Source organism: Pseudochaenichthys georgianus, chromosome 13 (assembly GCF_902827115.2).
Source record: "Pseudochaenichthys georgianus chromosome 13, fPseGeo1.2, whole genome shotgun sequence".
Classification (NCBI taxonomy): Eukaryota; Metazoa; Chordata; class Actinopteri; order Perciformes; family Channichthyidae; genus Pseudochaenichthys; species Pseudochaenichthys georgianus.
In genome coordinates this window covers 2344031-2362418 of record NC_047515.1, presented here as the reverse complement: position 1 = coordinate 2362418, position 18388 = coordinate 2344031, and the positions used below count along the sequence as shown (strand labels likewise).

Below are 18388 nucleotides of genomic sequence, written 5' to 3'. Positions count from 1 at the left end.
TAAAAGCCAACTCATGAATTTATAAGGACTACAGGGTGTAACATTAACAACAGCATCAATATTTACACTATACAACATATACTGCTCCGAACACTAGGATGGCTCAAATGCAGAGAAACCATGTAGTTACATAGTCACTACTGTGTCATGACAATAGAAGTGCAACAAAAAAAATGATATATTATATTATGTCATCGGAAGGAGAGCCAACCATTTTCCCCAAACTTCCTCAGTGCTTTTTATTCTGTAACAGACCAGCCTAATTAAAAAAGCAGTTTGGAAAACAGACATTCTGAACTTGATATCAGTAAGGGGATCGGCTCTGTGCATTCTGTGCATGTTCTTTATTCTCTTAAGGTAATACAGCTCAGAGTAGAGTCCATTTTATTTATTTGTTCATATTGACTTCATCTTTTCGTCTCCCAGGTTACCAACCATGTGACCCACAGGTGATCTGTAACCGTGTCAACCATGTGTCTTCCTGTCTGGAGGAGCTGAGACAGCTGGCAGCTAAAAGACGTGAAGAGCTGGAGGAGTCCAGACAGCTGTGGGCCTTCTTTCAGGTAGGAGGGGTCAGCAGGCTGAGGCACGCACGTGTCTGTCACACACAAAGCACTAGATAGAACACACTCAGGAAACGGTTACAGGTTAAAGCGACACACTGTTTGTGTCATGATGACATTGTTTATTTGCAGCTTCAGACAAATAAAGCCTTTGAATCTTCGGAATGTGATATGAATATCATAGGTGATTTCTAGAAGGCTGTGAAAGACGGTAGAAATTCTAATCAGATACCAACAGAAAGTTAAATTAAGCTGCTTGTTATAAACTCAGACATATTTTAAACACACTCCACACTATATTTTATTTTGGGGCTTCGCATCACATTGTCTTTTTTGGCAGTCAATAACTATCTGTCTTTCTGACTGTGAAACACGGAGAGATGATGAAGCAGTTATTCATGTGAGTGAACGAGCTGTGAGAAGGAACTATGAAAGCATGAGTAGTGAGGATAGACTCGTATCTATTTTGGCCCTTTCTATTATGTTATTTCTTTGTAAATGTTTTCTTCTGTTTTCACTTATCAGCTGCCTCACAGCGGTTTGTCATCTCTTGCATTTCATTCATTAAATGTTTTGTGTATTGCATCTATACCTTTCCTTCACTTTTTCTGTTTCAAAATGCGATTGTTAAATATAGGTTTCTGTGTGAGCGTTAACGTGCTTGTTTGTCTGCGTGTGGTGCTGCAGGAGCTGGAGGAGTCGGAGGCCTGGATCAGGGAGAAGAGCTCCATCCTGAGTGCTCAAGGCTACGGGAAGGACTCTGAGCAGTGTGCTGAAGCTGCTGCAGAAGCACAAACGCTGGCTGGAGAGCTGCTGGCTCACCGCTCGCTGCTGCAGGTGTGTGTGTGGTGTGTGTGTGTGTGTGTGTGTGGTGTGTGTGTGTGGTGTGTGGGTGTGTGTGTGTGTGGTGTGTGTGTGTGTGTGTGTGTGTGTTGTGTGTGTGTGAGCAAGTGTGATACCACCGTAGCCTGCTGTTCTGAACTTCATGTACTTCAGTAAATGAATGCATTTATAATGACGTTTCACCTCAACTACAAAAAAAAAAAACCTAACCAACCGTACTGCAATACAGTTGTTATATCACCTGGCCTTTTGTAGAATATGTTTTGCAGTAGATGCTGTGACTTGGTCAGTGTTGACGTTTACATTTTTGGATAGAAGCCTGAAATACGATGGTCTTACACACAAGCTGCAGAGATTTGTTGTGTTTTACTACATAGAATGTGTAGTAAATCCCCCACTGGGGAATGGCTGATGTGCGATTGCTAACAAGTGTCTAAATGACGCCAAACACTAGCCGCTTTTAGCTTAGCAGTGCTGATGTGATGTGTGGGAGATGTGCTAATTTGAAGACAACGATAGAGAACATGTATACTATGTCAATGTGTCTATAGAAGCCAAATTAAGTTCGTCAAATGTTTTTAAAATAATGTCCCACTGTGTGTACTGTTGGTTAGCACTCCACTTTACTACAACAGTGGTGTAATAATATAGAGTCCTCCTGACTCTTCTAGAACCACCATGAAGCGAGGAAAGCAGATCCTGAGTGAGAAGAGCTCGGCACGGCGGGGATCCAGGGAGCGCATCATGGAGGTGAAAGAGCGAGTGGAAGAGCCTGGAGGACCAGGCCGCGCAGCGTCTGGGCCACCTGCAGGAGGCGCTCAACTTTTTCCAGTTCTCCACGGAGACAGACGACCTGGTGGCGTGGCTGCAGGACGCTTACCGCCTGGTGTCCAGCGAAGACTTTGGACACGACGAGTACTCCACCCAGTCGCTTCTGAAGAAACACAGAGGGGTCAGCGAGGCCTGTGGACAACACCGCATGCACGTGCTGGCACTGCGGCAAACACATGGTGGCGCTGCCTCTGCGCTCCCGCGACCAGGAGGGGAGGCAGGAAAATACATTTGACCTTTTTGGTACTTTAATTGTGTCAAGTCTTGGTAGCAGAGCAGGTAGGACCCAAGTGCAGCACACCAAGTAACTTCGGAGACACATCCTTTATTGTAGGTTGTCCAGGAATGCACAGCGCTAGGCAAGAAAATACAAGGCAACAAAGAACCAAAACATCAAGACTCTGACAACAACTGAAAGAAAACAAGAGCTCAAATACATGTTAGACTAAGGACAAGACACAGGCGGGGAGGTAAGCAAAACACAATCAACCAATCAAACAGGAGTGACACACAGAGACAGGAAGTAAAAACAGAAATAACACAAGTGAACAATTTCAAAATAAAACAGGAAAACACGGGCAGATGTGACAGATTGTCCTTCTACCATCCTTTACCCCCCTGTGTCCTCTCTCGCTTCCTCTCTGCAGGAGGTGCAGGCGCGCATGGGGGAGGTGGAGCAGCTGTACACGGAGGTGGTGGAGGTGGCGGTGCTCAGACAGCAGTGGCTCCACGACGCCCTCGCCGTCTACCGCATGTTCAGCGAGGTCAATGCCTGCGAGCTGTGGATCGATGAGAAGGAGCAGTGGTTGGACAAGATGGAGATCCCAGAGAGGCTGGAGGACGTGGAGATGGTGGCTCACAGGTGAGGGGGAGGAACAGGAAGGTTCGATTCCTGTGGCACCAATTGGAAGCTCAGCGGTGCCTGTTATTCTAACCCAAGCTGAAAGCTCTTAACACACTCAATGTGCTCTTCGTATCCCACCATGTCGTAGGTTTGAAAGCCTGGACCAAGAGATGAACAGCCTGATGGGAAGGATTCTGGACGTTAACCAGATCGTTCAGCAGCTCCTGGATGGAGGTCATCCGTCCTCCATAGAGGTCAGAGGATGTCAGGACCACCTTAACTCCAGGTACTGAACCCAAACTCACCTCAGCTTCAACCATTGCCACCATGTGTACTTCTACTGACAACATATCCATAACCCTTAGTAACCTTTCTTTTGAATAACTGCAAATGTCATGGCTACTGTTTGTAGATAAGAGTCCGAAATGGTGATTACAAGAGAGATTCAATCAAAGGAAGTGGAATTAAATGGAAAATATGTGATTATTGTCTCATTACGTATTTTATTAGTCATCTTATCAGTATCACAGCTACAAACTATGTATTAGCCTTGACATCAGAGATGATGCATCTATCCTCAGTCGGACATTGCCCATTTACACACCATCTCCGCAAATGAAAGTGAACAAGGCCCTACGTATGCAGCAGTACTAACTAAATGTACTGACCCTTTACAGACAGCAACGTGATATGTATTACAGTTAAAATACTATTACACAGCCCGTGTCCTGTTACGCTCACGAACACAGTGTTAAAGGGACCTTGCACAGCCGCGGCCTTCAGATCACTAATCACAGACATCTTTATTTCCTACAGTGTTGATTAACAGGACACTGAAAACACTTAAGTAAGGAGAGTATGCTGCAGGATCAGTAAAGGAAAGTCTTACAGAAATGCATTCATGTTAATGTACTGTACTGGGATTGGGGAGGAGTAGGTGGGAGGAGAGAGAGAAAGAAAAGAGAGATGCGAGGGAGAGATGTTGTGGGGTTGTGTAATATTCAGGGTATTCATACTTTTGAAATCATTTTTGTTGATCATTGTTTTCCTGTAATTGTCTTTTGACGTGTCCTGTCACTTGCCGTCTTAAAAGAGGATAAACTCCTCCCTATTCCTGTCTTACTCTTAAGTTTAGAGTATACATTCAGTGCCCGCTATTTTAAATGTTTAATAGGAACATGAATATCTTCCAAGTGTCTGTTGCTCCGGTCTCTCTGCTTGGCCGACACGGTGGAGCCTGTGATAGGCCGGCTCTCAGTCCCTGACCACAGCTCCGTCTGGCAGCAGGCAGTCGGCCGGCTGTCGGTGCGTCTTGTGACCTCGGCACAGCGCTTCTCTCAGGGCGACCATCTGTGCTCGCTGCCTCCGTCAAGACCAGGCCAAAACAAATACGAATATCAACGCCTCCTTTCATTCATATCTGCTTTATTTCTACAACCTTAACTACATGGGATCTTTTCTGTTCTAATAGCAATGATCAGAAACTGGCTTTAACAAAAACTTCTAGCAGCAAGAAAAAACACCGTCATGGTGGCTACAATCAGAGCAACCCACCATTTATGATTGGATAGAAGTGATATGAAATATATATTGTAGCTTGTATAAGTATATATTTTCACTCATATTCCAACAAGATTCAGTCAGTTCAACCCTCATCTTTTCATTTCCTACCTGATTAAATACAAAAATAATAGTTGAGAATGTTGGCACATAAACTTTTATTACATAAATTACAATTAGCTTTTTATATATATTTTTTTAATTAAAAATGTTAACTGAAAATCACTGACATTTATTCTCATCCTTTATTTTATTTATAAATACATAAAACATACTGTAACCTTCTTTATGTATCACTGCGTCTCTGTGTACATACTGTACATACACGTGTTATGTGACACACTCTCACACACCCACCCTTCAACAGTCGGCATATATCAGAGCGCTTGTGCAGATCTGAGGTCAGTGTTACCGAGCTGTTGTCCTGTCTGCCATTACCTCATTACAGTCACACGGATCAGTGTGTGTGTGTGTTCATGTGAGCATGTGTGTGTTTCGTAGCTGAATGGGTGTGCAGTGAGATCTGCTGGTCTGGAGCAGAATCAGGAGAGCATATTGTGTGAGGATATGGTGAGCAGTCATGTCCTGGGCTGAAACCAGAGCAAACACTGTCTCACATAACAGTTCATATCAGGTCTTCATAACATTGAGACTTGTACTAAGAACTATCCAGCATTGACTGGGTTTGGGTTCAACCCCATCGGCTGGGATATGTTCAGGTACTGTATTTGCAGCAGGTATTTTAGGTAGGGCTGGATTATAGCCCAGTAAGCCTACAGTTTAGGATTTATTTTAATTTAAGAACCTTTTATTCGTCCTGCAGCAGGAACATTCACGGCGTCACAGCAGAAAAGCTACAGTGCAGGTAAAAGAAAAAGAGTAGACTTACCATATTAAGTAAAAAGTCACAAGTTAATACAAATATAAAATAACAAAAACACAAATATGCACAAAAAAACCCCAAGTACCATTATTTTAAAACGTTAGTGATAAAAGTATTGAAGAAGCAGGTGAACATTTAAAAATATATAGCCTAAATTGTGTAAAAGTGTATATTGCACATGAGCAGAAGAAAATAAATGTCGCTTTAATTGATCCATACAAATGTTGTTCGGTGCAGCCGATCAGTCGTTTTTCTATCATACTGTTCACTGTGTGTATATGTGTTAAATGCCACGATAAATCCACTCTATTGCACGTCTCTCCATTACAGTGCCACAGTCACTGTCAGCATGTCTCTCTCCTGTCTGTCTGTCTGTCACCAGGTGGAACAGCATTGTGGAGCTGGTGGAGCAGAAGAAGGATCAGCTGGACTCCATGCTCCGCCTGCAGAACTACCTGCTGGAGTGTACCGAGATCAAGTCCCAGATCCAGGATAAGAGGAAAGCCATCGACGCCACCCAGTACATGGGCAGTGACCTGGGGGGGGGTCATGGCTCTGCAGAGACGACTCTCCACCATGGAGGGAGCTCTGTCTGTCCTGGAGCCCAAACTACTGCATCTGCAGGTAGGGAATTATGGGGAAATGCATTAATATTCAAGACGTTATTTAAGATTTATTTTATTCCATTATTTTTTTAAATACAAAACAATTATTTACTTTAAAATAAAAATAAACACTTTTCACTTTTTGTCCAAGTCTTATTAGACAGGATATTTAACAATAAATCGGTAGCATTACAGTAACTTCAAAATGTACAGAAGTGTGGAGGTTAAGACGCTTTTAAAAGCAGGTTGTATTATGCAACATAAAAGCCTACAATTCCCATAATGCTGTTTGTGTTTGGTGATGCAGGAAGAGGCGGAGCACATGGCCAACGCCCATCCCATCCGGGCTATGGAGGTTCTGGTACCGTTTGATGGCATCAGTGTGGAGTGGGAGGAGCTTAAACGCACCCTGCAGGGCTGCGAGGACTCACTGACCGTGGCCAGCAGGCTGCAGAGCTTCATACAGGTACACACACAGACACACACACACACACACACACACACACACACACACACACACACACACACACACTAGGGCTGTACCCGAATATTCGGTCGTTGGCCTACTATTCGGTTTTCAATTTCGTTATTCGGATATTCTTTTTTTTTTCTTTTTTTTAATGTATTGAGATCTCCAATATCACAACGTAAGAGCTTGTGCCTCTTCCGGGGGTGCTAACACTTAACCATATCGTTTACTTTCTCCGTCTTTATATGTAGATATTACTTTTCTCCGCTAATCTCCGCTCCTTTTCTCCCACGTTGTTTCCATAGCAACAACAACTTCCTGTCAACAGCGCTAACTCTCCTTCAAAATAAAAGCATGTCTATACAAAATAGGAAGCCAAGCCAAATTACACTTAACACATATACAACTGCAACGAAAGTAACAAACACAATATCCTTTTCAATTGCAAAGAACACAAATTGGGTTATTTACATTAACAAATAACTATAAAACAACAATACTGCTGAATAACAAAATTAATGCTTTGAATAAACCGAAATACACGTGTTGAAGCGCGCGTCATACAAGAATCCAACTAAGAATAAACAAAACATTTTTATTATAAGCCGAACAAATGAAGGGACGAAGTGCAGGTGTACAGAAGGTCAGATGTTTGCATTGCTGGTGGGAAACTAATAAGGCCAGGACAGACAGGAGGGAAAACACACAAGGTAGGAAGTAAAAAGACAAAGACAGTGTTTTTTTTAATAAATAAAACAGGAAATACATTAACCATAATCATAACACGCTTATTATTCTGGTTAAAGACTCCCGTCGTTAACACCAGTTGACATAAACGGAGAATCTTTAAAAAGCCCTCATGATTTTGCTTTAATTCAACTTGCAAGATAGAAGGAACATTTGTACACAGAAAACCCTAAACATGGTGTTCAAGTCCAGATGAAAAAAGCCTCTTGGCTTACCTTTACAGAAATGTGCACTGTCCCTGTCAAAGAGAGAAACAAAGTCTTTTAAACGATTTGTCAGCCTGTAAAACTTCTGTACCGTAAAAAACAAAGGACTTTGCTAAATGTTCATCTTGTTCCTCTCTCAGGACCTGGACTCGTTCCTCACCTGGTTGGTTCAGACACAGACAGCCGCCGCCTCAGACCAGCTGCCCAACAACCTGGAGGAGGCCGAGAAACTCATCAACAAACACGCTGCACTTAAGGAGGAAATCGGAAGGTGGGTAATTGAGGACAAAAAAAGGCTTATTGCTGTTTTTAGTATCATCTTATCTCCCTTTAAGTTCTTCAAGTTATTCCGAGAATAACGTAATGTGTTGCTGACAGATATGAAGAGGACTACGAGCGGCTGCAGGCCATGAACGAGCTGCTGGAGTCCGATGAGGCCCCCCTCCCCCAGGCCGCCCTGCAGCAGTGGCTCCAGAAGCTCGATGTGGGCTGGAACAAACTGCTGGAGATGTGGGAGAGCAGGAGGGAAGTTCTGGTGCAGGCTCACATTTTCCATCTGTTCCTGCGAGATGTCAAACAGGCCGAGTCCTTCCTCAACAACCAGGTGAGACAGAGAGCCGGAGCGGGTGCACAGAGTTAACAACAGTGTCTCCGGACAGCTCTTTATGGCTATTGCCAACACACTCTCACTCCCTAAGCATCCAGGAGCGACGTTTGGTCAGTGTCCGTGGCGTCCAGTTGTGACGCTCCTAGGCACCTTCAGCGTCATAAAGAGACGCAAATAGCTTTCAACTGATTGCAATGTATTCCCATCTGCGGCGGGATTTGACGCTCATGGAAGCACGGCATTCGTTTGTGTCGGCTGCCCTTAAAGGCAATGTGAGCGTCCATTCCCATTGGATAACGGAGAATTGTACACCCGGAAGTAAGTATTCCCCTTACTGGCGATTGATTTTACAGTGATATCTGCACTACTCATTGATATCTGCACTACTCATCGACACTACTCATTATTTGACACCCGATTATCCTTGTTAATTACACACCATTGATTGGTTTAAATTGTGTGCAATGCTTTTGTATTTTTCCCTTTCGATTCGGAGAAACAAATATGTTTTCGGAGTAAAGGATGGCAGAAGACACTACACTACCCAGAATCCCCAGCTATCGTTTGGACTAAACCATGTGCTCTGTTTGACAAACCCCGTTTTTTTTTCACCATTCATTCCGATGGCTGGCGTCTATGTCACGTGATCTTCAAATTTCTCCCTGCAGAAAAAGAAAACATGGCCGAACTTCGTTTTATTCTCGGTGGAAAATGCCTATTTTAAAGTTAGTTTGGCCATTAAAATGCGTTTTGATGTCATTTGATGTTATTTCAGATTATGTGTGCAGTGGATGTACATGATCTTTAGTTTGCTAGTTATTACGAAGATTATTTTATTATTATTTTCCCCTGTGCAATTCCAGTCTCACATCTCACAGCACATCGTCATTAACAAATACCGGAAACAGACCGAAAACATTTAAAAATAATACTTTATTCCGAGTGTGCTTGCTTTTCTCTTTGAAAGTCATCACATAAGGGCATTGTAATACACGGTTCGGCTGCATTAAATATTACATATCTGCCGTAGTTCTGTATTTATAGAGCCCTGATGAGAAGACTTCTAGACAAACATGAGGAACTGAAAACGTGACGTGGATCATAAATATATCAGCCATTAAACAACATCTTACATTTCTTTTCACACAATACGTCTCCTTGCAGTATCAACACTAATTCGGCTGACTTTTATATTTGATCCAATTGGTAGATAGGCTGTATTTATTTACACCATAAAGGTGCACAGCTGATATAAAGGGACACCTAGTGGTGAAAGCATGTTATTGGATTTCATTATTTTTATTATTAGATATTAATAGGATCCCTATAAAGTATATTCATTACTCGTTATTCTCTACTAATAGTTAATTAAAGACTGTATATGACTATTTTGCACATCCCTTTCAAGATTTCAAGATGTTCTAAGGTTTATTGACATATCATATAGGCCTACACAACTGTGGTGTAGTTCTGCATTGAATGAAAAACTTGGGTCGCAGGTTCCTCAATCGTGCATTACAAGACATCTATCAATATGTGTGCATACCTCCAGCAATGTTAACTATGTTGAAGCACTTATTTTAACTGATATTATACATAATGTATTATACTCTTATAAGATGTATGCAGATATTTCATCTCCGGCCTTGTCAGGTATTGAACAATCAATAAATAAAGAACGCATAATTATTAAATATAAAACACTGAATCTGTGTGATTATACTAAATGATTTACAAATAAACACCACTGCATATTTACAACTGTTACACATGCTGATGTAACGCAAATGTTTCCAACTTGGGATCAATAAAGTATATCTTATCTTAAGATGATCGATGGCTACTGCCATATTTGCTAAATTTGCCTCTAAACCTTGACAAGTGCATGTTTCAGGCTTATCAATTAATGTAATGTAATATAATGTAATGTTATCAATTAACAACAGGGGTCACAAACATAAGACCAGCTGTTAAATAAAGCTCTTCTGACCTTAGCTGGCATGTGGGTATATATATTAATACTGCCCATTATGGGAACAAGCCATTTTCACCCATTTATTAATTATATGTTTTAAATGTGAGTGTTTCCTTTCCCCTAAACCTCCAGGGATGTACACAGTTTAATACTGGCAACTTCTTATTATGGGAAATACGAAAACGTCTTTTAAAACTACAACTCCCAGTAGAGACGTGCCATAGAGAACATGTTGCGAAACACAATAGCCAGCATGTGTAGTTCTGGGGACGGGGTGGGGGAGGGGGGACGCGGTGGACCCGTTCAAATCCAGTTTTGGACAGTCTGCTGTGGTTCCATCCCATTTCAAGTGCTGTTCGAGAATCGGCTTAACCCTCAGAGCACACTCTCCAATCACAGAGCTTGAGGACTATCACGGGTTTGTCAAACAGAGCACATGGTGTAGTCCAAGCGATAGCTGGGGATTCTGGGTAGTGTAGTGTCTTCTGCCATCCTTTACTCCGAAAAAACATTTGTTTCTCCGAATTGAAGGGGAAAAATACAAAAGCATTGCACACAATTTAAACCAATCAATGTTGTGTAATTAACAAGGATAATCTGGTGTTCTTTAGTCGATGAGTAGTGCAGATATCACTGTAAAATCAATCGACAGTAAGGGGAATACTTACTTCCCGGTGTACAATTCTCCGTTATCCAATGGGAATGGACGCTCACATTGCCTTTAAGGGCAGCTGACACAAACGAATGCCGTGCTTCCATGAGCGTCAAATCCCGCCGCAGATGGGAATACATTGCAATCAGTTGAAAGCTATTTGCGTCCCTTTATGAAGCTGAAGGAGCCTAGGAGCGTCACAACTGCACGCCACGGACACTGACCAAACGTCGCTCCTGGACGCTTAGGGAGTGAGAGTGTGTTGCTATTGGCCATGTGGCTTTACGAGGATTTCCAGGTTGTCCTTTCAGGAACGCCGTGATGGAATGTCCTTGAATTTGGCACAAACATTTGCTTTGACTCGAGATCAACTGGTTGGAGTTCCTCACAAAAGGCTTAAGCTCACACGGCACTACTGTGTGGGTAAATAAGCATTTCCCAATCAGAGAATCAGTGGTTTGATGCAGTCAACATGTTGAAGTATCCTTGGGCAAGATACTTAACCCAAAATGACTCCTGTAGGCATGTCGAGTATTTAAATTGTCATATTAATAACTTGTAATGTAATATGTTTCTGGTCATAGTCAAATAATTCAAATGCTAATTATGACAATTTCACACAAGTGTTTATGGGATAAAACGATGATCCAGACATGGATGTAAACTACAACTTGAGAAGTTGGACAAGGCATAGCAAGGCAATATTTCTAGTACCATCTTTTTCTGATGACAAGAACGCACAATGTAATGACACATGGTCAATAGAGGAAATGAGCATGCATGTTCAAAAGTGCTGTGAATTAGATTTCATTTGTTGACATTTACATACAAACATTTATTATAGTAAATGAAGGATAAAGTCTTGCATGTAACACTTTTACACAGTTGTCTATATTGACCTTCCTCAAAGCGCTTAAATACGGTGAGATGCTGTGAGAGGTTCACAAGTCTTTATAAGGACAAAATGGCTCTGCTTTTGTCCTTCAGACGTTCACGTGATAATGATGGAGAGTATTCTGGGTTCACTTTGATCACATCACGCTGAACAGGACAAATGTTGCTGTCTGACTGCAGCAGAGTGGACTGGGCGTGGTCGCTACGCCTGCCAAAGTCACAGAGGCGAAGGAAGAGAGGGAGAGTTTGTGTGTGCGTGTGTGGGGGTGGATGGAGGGGCCTATTTGTTATGTGATATGAGAGCAGCAGCCTATAGATCTACATTGTGGCTTGATGCTGAAATGTAGAGAATATTGTGTGTGTGTGTGTGTGTGTGTGTGTGTGTGTGTGTGTGTGTGTGTGTGTGTGTGTGTGTGTGTGTGTGTGTGTGTGTGTGTGTGTGTGTGTGTGTGTGTGTGTGTGTGTGTGTGTGTGTGTGTGTGTGTGTGTGTGTGTGTGTGTGTGTGTGTGTGTGTGTGTGTGTGTGTGTGTGCGTGCGTACGGATATCTTTAGCAGGGTCCAGCTCTCCTTATCAGCCCGGGGGTTGATTGAGAGCTGCATTTGTTCTTCAAAGAATCAAAGACACTGCAGGCCGTACTTCTCTGCCTCGCCCTGTTGTTTCTGCCTCATCCCATTCATTGTGTCCAGTCACCATACAAGTACATTCATGAAATGGCTTTGTCGAAGTAGCTATGTTTCATACTTTCTCGGATTAGTAATTGATTTAACAAAATTCAACAACTTTATTTTTGGAAAAAGTGCTGCTACCTTCATATAAAAGGGCAAATGAAAAACATATTGTATAGACTCACCTAACTGTTCCCATCTTGCCTTGCAGGAGTCGGCCCTGGCTCACGTGGAGCTGCCCACCACCGTGGAAACGGTGGAAGCGGCCATAAAGAAACACAAGGACTTCACCACCACCATGGAGCTGAACCTGCACAGGATCAAAGCTGTGATCGAAGCCGGGGAGAGTCTGATCAGCCAGAACAACATCTACTCTGATCGCATCAAGGAGCGCATCGACACCCTCGCCAGCAGGTACCTCCTCATACATAAACAAAGATAACACTTTCAATTACTTTTATGAAAGCCTGGACTCATTTGAGGCTAAAGCTCTGATCAGAAAACAATACCAGCCAGTGTTCAGCAGTTCTATTTCATCCTTACTGACTGCCAGAGGCGGTGCTTAGCACTGAATATCTTCAGTGGCAGAAAATCATTTTATCTCATCAAATATAGCAGAAAACATGCAGTTTGACAGAGGATTAAAACTGTAATCAGAGCCCTCTCATCTGAGCTCCGTTACACACACACAGGAGCGGGACATCCTCCTCAACCTGTCGGCCCTAAAAGCTTCAGAGGGCGGATAGCTGGGCTCCGTAGCGTCCCACTAGCTTAGCCGCTAGCTAAAGGTAAACATAGATGGGTACATAGAATATGAATAAATCGTCACCGATGCAGAGGATATATTTTTTTATTCACTGCTGTCAGGCACACATTTATGAGATTTAACAATGGCCAATTATATTTCTTAAATAATATGTAGCCTATTCCCAGAGCATAATTTATGGAGCAACAAGGTGAGGTGTAAAATGTGTTTTAATATCATACATTTTACGCCAGCAAACTTCTTGTACAGACTTCGGCAGTAGTGAAGACTCACTGAACGAATTAAGTACAAAGACGAAGCGTTCGCGAACGTGCAAATCACCAGAAGTCGTTCGCGAACCGGTGAACGAATCAGTGAACGAATCTTTCAAGTGAACTGAATCAAAAGATTCGTGTCCCCGAAGGGAATCTAAATGCCCATCACTAGTTTCCGCTCCCCTCTCACTGCACACAGTTGGTTCCTGTTCCATCTTCCAGTTAGCTGAGTGCTCTCGCTCAAAGCTAACTTGCTACAGCGCCAGTGTAGGGAGTGTTTCCGCTCCCCTCTCACTGCACACAGTTGGTTTAATACCCGTTCCATCTTCAGTTAGCAGAGTGCTCTCGCTCAGGCTAACTCGCTACGGCGCTAGTGGAGAGAGTATTCCCGCTCTCCTCTCACAGCATATATACCATTAACTGACTTCATTGTTCTCACCCCAGTTAGCAGAGTGCTCACGCTCACGCTAACTACTATTGTGCTCACTCCCCTCCACTGCGGATATTGTTTCCTGGCCCTCAGACTGACTTAAGCTGCCAGCAGCAATTAGTCGGGAGTTTTTTTCATTGGTACTGTCGCTATGTTTAACGGCTGTAACACCTGTATGGCTTCTCTTCAACCAGAGGATGGCCATGACCTTTGTCCCTCTTGTCTTGGCCTCGAGCATCTGAGGGAGGGCCTTTCGGAGGACCCGTGCATGAATTGCACCATCATGCCTCGTGCGGTAAGAGCTGCTAGACTAGCCGAGGTTGAACTACTGACTGAGGGTGGCCTTTCCCCTGCACAGTCGACTACAGCCCAACCTACCCGTCCTAGGCGTCGGGCAGCAGAGGCTGCGGGTGCCCCGCCCAAGAAGAGGACTAAGCCTGATAGACTGTCCTCCAGGGTGGACCTACTCACTACTGAGCTAGCCCAGATGAAGTCACTCCTCTTGGCTCTCCATTCTGGTGCCAGTACAGGGCACGCCGCTGCACCCAGTCCACCCGTGGCTGAACTGATTCCAGATGACGATGTGTTCTCGATGGCAGCTTCAGCCACTCAATTTAATGAGTATGACGGGGAGGGCCCGTCCCATGCTTCTGGGCCTGGCTCCTGTACCTCAGCTCATGCATCCTCGGAGGCGGCAGGTGACAGCTCCATGGGTACCGTCATTCGCATGGCACTGGCTCGCCAGCAGCTGGATGTACAGCAGCCCGACCAGTGCGTTCTTCAGGCGCACATTGGCACCCGCCACCTTTGCCGTTCCTCCCTCTTGTGAGTATCTGAGGGAGTTACATGCATGCTGGAGGACACTAAGGCTCTTTCCCGTCATATGTCCGATGGCCGAGCCCTGGCAGCCATGCAGGATGTGGCAAAAGTCGGCCTTGACCACACACTGGCTGTTGAGCCTACCATTGCTTCCCTCATAGTTTCCCCTGACAAAGCTCTGAGGTCGGAGGCCAGGTGCCCTCGACCCCAATGTCGGGTCACTGATGACCTGCTCACTAAGGCTTACGATGCAGCGGCGCGCATGGGCCGTATAGGCAATTCCCTCTCTCACCTCATGCTCGCCCTCTCAGCTTCCCTGCAGCAGGAGGCTCTTAGCGCTTCCTCTACCAGCCTCAGTGACGCCTCATTACAGGTGTTTGCTCTGATGTTAGGGACGGGTGGCGCAGTGGTCTGTGCGTTTGATCATCAGATCAAGGGGGTGCTGGGGAACTCCAGTTCGAAACCCGCTCCCGCCCCACTGCGTCAGGCCGTTGTGTCCTTGGGCAAGACACTTCACCCGGATTTGTGGGTATTGTCCACAGTATATGACCATTACATGTATGATCTGTATATGTAATGTGTATTTGTAAAGCGCTTTGAGAGTCTTTGATAAAGCGCTATAATAAATATAAGGATTATTATTATTATTATTATTATGTCTAGAGAGCTTGGGCGCCTGATGTCCACTCTCGTCTAGACTCGTCGCCAGGTTTGGCTGGCACAGTCACCCTTATCAGAGGCATGTAGTAGGACTCTCCGTGCTGTCCCAGTGGAGCCGGGGGAGCTGTTCGGTTCAGCTGCCGTACAAGTGCTCGAACGGACTGTCCAAGCTAGTCAGACCAGGCAACAGTTCTCAGGTCTTCGCAGAGACATGCCCCCCCCCGGTAGGCCTAGAGGTTCCGCGTCTGCCTCCCGAGGCCGCTCCCACCCACCGGCGCCTGGACGACATCCTCCAGCTTCTTCCCCTCTTCAAAAAGGGGCAGGTCTCTGGCAGCATATATCCTATTTATTCGCCTCTTGGGCAAGCTGCCTCAGTGGTCTGCTCAGGACTGCACAGAACCCATCAACGTGCTAGAGCTGCGAGCTGTGCACCTAGCACTCAGGCACGTCCTGCCATACCTGAGGGGGAGGCATGGGCTTGTCCGCTCAAGAATGGACTATTCTCAATGCTAGGGCACCATCTACTCGTAAGCAGTACGAAAACAGGTGGAAGCTGTTCTCTGACTGGTGCCAAGGGCGAAATGAGGACCCAGTATATTGCTCGGTGCCTACTACCCTTGAGTTCCTGCAGTCCCTCCTGGACGACAGCCGGTGTCCCGCTACCGTCAGGGTGTATGTGGCTGCTATATCAGCTCAACAAGCAAGGGTTGACAACAGCACAGTGGGGAGCCATAGGTTGGTATCTCTCTTTTTAAGGAGAGCTCTGAGGCTTCGCCCCCCGAACATCCCAAGGTCTCCTACATGGGATCTGCCCTTGGTGCTGGATGCCCTATGCTCGCCTCCCTTTGAACCCTTGTTACAGGCAGAACTGAGGTGGCTCTCAGCTAAGACTGCTTTCCTTCTTGCCATCACCTCAGCAAAGCGTGTAAGCGAGCTTCAGGCCTTGTCCGTGAACAGCTCGTGTCTGAGGTGGAACTCAGATGGCTCAGGTGTCACCTTATGGCCGAACACAGCGTTCCTCCCTAGGGTGCTGGCACGCTCTCATTTTAATCGGCCTGTCCAGCTGGCACAGTTTGACCCCCCATCAGGAGAGGGGGAAGAGAGGTCAAGACTCCTATGCCCGGTGCGGGCCCTTAGAGCTTATGTCCAGACTACCGCAAGCTTACGTCAGTCTTTCTGTGTTACGGTGGTCCTAGAAGGGGCTGTGCGCTCTCAAAACAGCACTTGTCCCACTGGATCGTGGACGTCATTGCCCAGGCATACAAGGTGAATGACTGTCCCTTGCCACCCAGAGTAAAGTGCCAATCTAGCAGGAGTGTCTCCACGTCATGGGCGACCTTGAGAGGTGTGCCCCTGGGGGACATATGTGCTGCGGCCACATGGGCATCTCCGAGCACATTCGCCAGATACTACAGGGTGAATGTTGCCGCCCCTCACCCGCTGGGTGTGGTCCTCCTGCAGAGTCCACCTAGGCCATCCCTATAGGGTAAGTATTCAGACTTCCTCGTGACTCTGTTGGTATAGGTCATCCAGTGCTAAGCACCGCCAGAGTTCTTGGTCACTCGGAATCTCGTGTTTCCGCGAGAAGATTCCATAGGACTGAACTCGTTGACAACACCGGAACTTATGCCTTCCGGGTTCATACGAGGTCACACTTGACTTTGTTGATATAAATATTTGACCTGCGCATGCGCGAGACAGAAGATATTCAGTGCTAAGCACCGCCTCTGGCGGTCATCCAGGATTCGTAGAACCGTAGTTGCATACGTAACTATCGTTTTATTTATATAATAGTGTTGTAAATCCCCCAGCCTATTTTGGTCTTTTGGGAGGCGGGGCTTAGCCTCCAACTACCAGGCCACACCTGATCCCACTTAAGGCCTGAAATCAGCCCTGCTCAGTCTCTCTACCATGGCTGCAGTCGAATAGTCCAAAGATCAGCTCCTAAGTTCTAACCCTATCGTCTATTCCTTAACCTCTGAGTGAAACGTCACGGGGATAGTGGATAGGAGAATCCAAAAGGACTTAGGAGAAGAGACTGCGGTACTTTCGAGAATCCGACTGCACTTTCACTATCCGACGTCTTTATGATGCGCCAGCGGACGTCATAAATATGCGTCTGCTGCTGTGGGGAAACTATGGAAACCACAGTTTTCTATACAGCGGACTACAACATGGATGTTCAATAAGAACGAGGGACTCATCTAGAGACTCTGCACCGGGCTCTGATGCTGCTGCTTTGCTTTATGAACGGGGACAACAGAGAAACATATTCTTCAGGACCAAAGTTGGAATTGAAATAAAAAAGGAAAGTGAAACTTATGCTCGTCACCCTCTCCCTCCGGTCCACATTAATACAAATGATCCCAATACGTATGATTGTATGAACTAAAGATCTTAAAATCAATACAGATGTATTTATTATAAACGTTAGTCCTTAACATCTATCACTGTGTATATCACCATTCAAACATCTTTTAAAAGTAGAACAAACCACACAGCTCAGTAAAGACTGAAATGTTGACTTTATTTGATCATTTCAGTCAAAACTAACGTTCATATTTCTCTCTTTGATTATAATACTGATGAACGTTCAGAAAAAAGCTTTGGCAACTTACCACCTATGTTTTAAAAAGCTTAATAAGCACAGTAACTTTCATGATATCATTTCTCGGTCATAATCGATTGTTTCCGTGAACGGCCGACTGTTGAGTGACGGCAAATGCTGCGGCTGCAAGGCATTGTGGGGCAGCATTTTCTCCTCTCCTTTCGTAAAGGGAGGTCCAGTGGTTCCTAAGCTAAAGGCTCTATCATCTAGAGCAGGGGTGTCAAACTCAAGGCCCGGGGGCCACATCCGGCCCGCGACTTCATTTGATGTGGCCCACAAGAGCTTGCAAATAATATAATATGTTTGTTATACGGTTACATGACGATTTACAGAGGCACGTTGCCCAGACATGGAGCACAATGCATCTCAAATGTGCCTTTTGTGACATGCGCACTGAGACTTGCAATTATTTGCCCTGGACTTCTGCTTTCAGACCGAGTTAATTATGAAGTTTTTACCCTATCTAATAATAATCCAATGATGTAATATAATACATTATTTTATA

At 44.8% G+C, this 18388-nt stretch overlaps 1 protein-coding gene across 1 annotated transcript in view; it reads left to right on the top strand.

Annotated features, from left to right (window-relative positions):
• Positions 1-18388, top strand: part of LOC117457411 (spectrin beta chain, non-erythrocytic 4) — a 150109-nt gene that overhangs the window by 58245 nt on the left and 73476 nt on the right. Inside the window, 12 exon segments of the mRNA XM_034097494.2 lie at positions 1251-1402; positions 2078-2159; positions 2161-2406; positions 2408-2447; positions 2883-3099; positions 3230-3367; positions 5907-6063; positions 6065-6148; positions 6437-6595; positions 7692-7822; positions 7930-8155; positions 12558-12760. Coding sequence (XP_033953385.1) covers positions 1251-1402; positions 2078-2159; positions 2161-2406; positions 2408-2447; positions 2883-3099; positions 3230-3367; positions 5907-6063; positions 6065-6148; positions 6437-6595; positions 7692-7822; positions 7930-8155; positions 12558-12760 — 1835 coding nt within the window.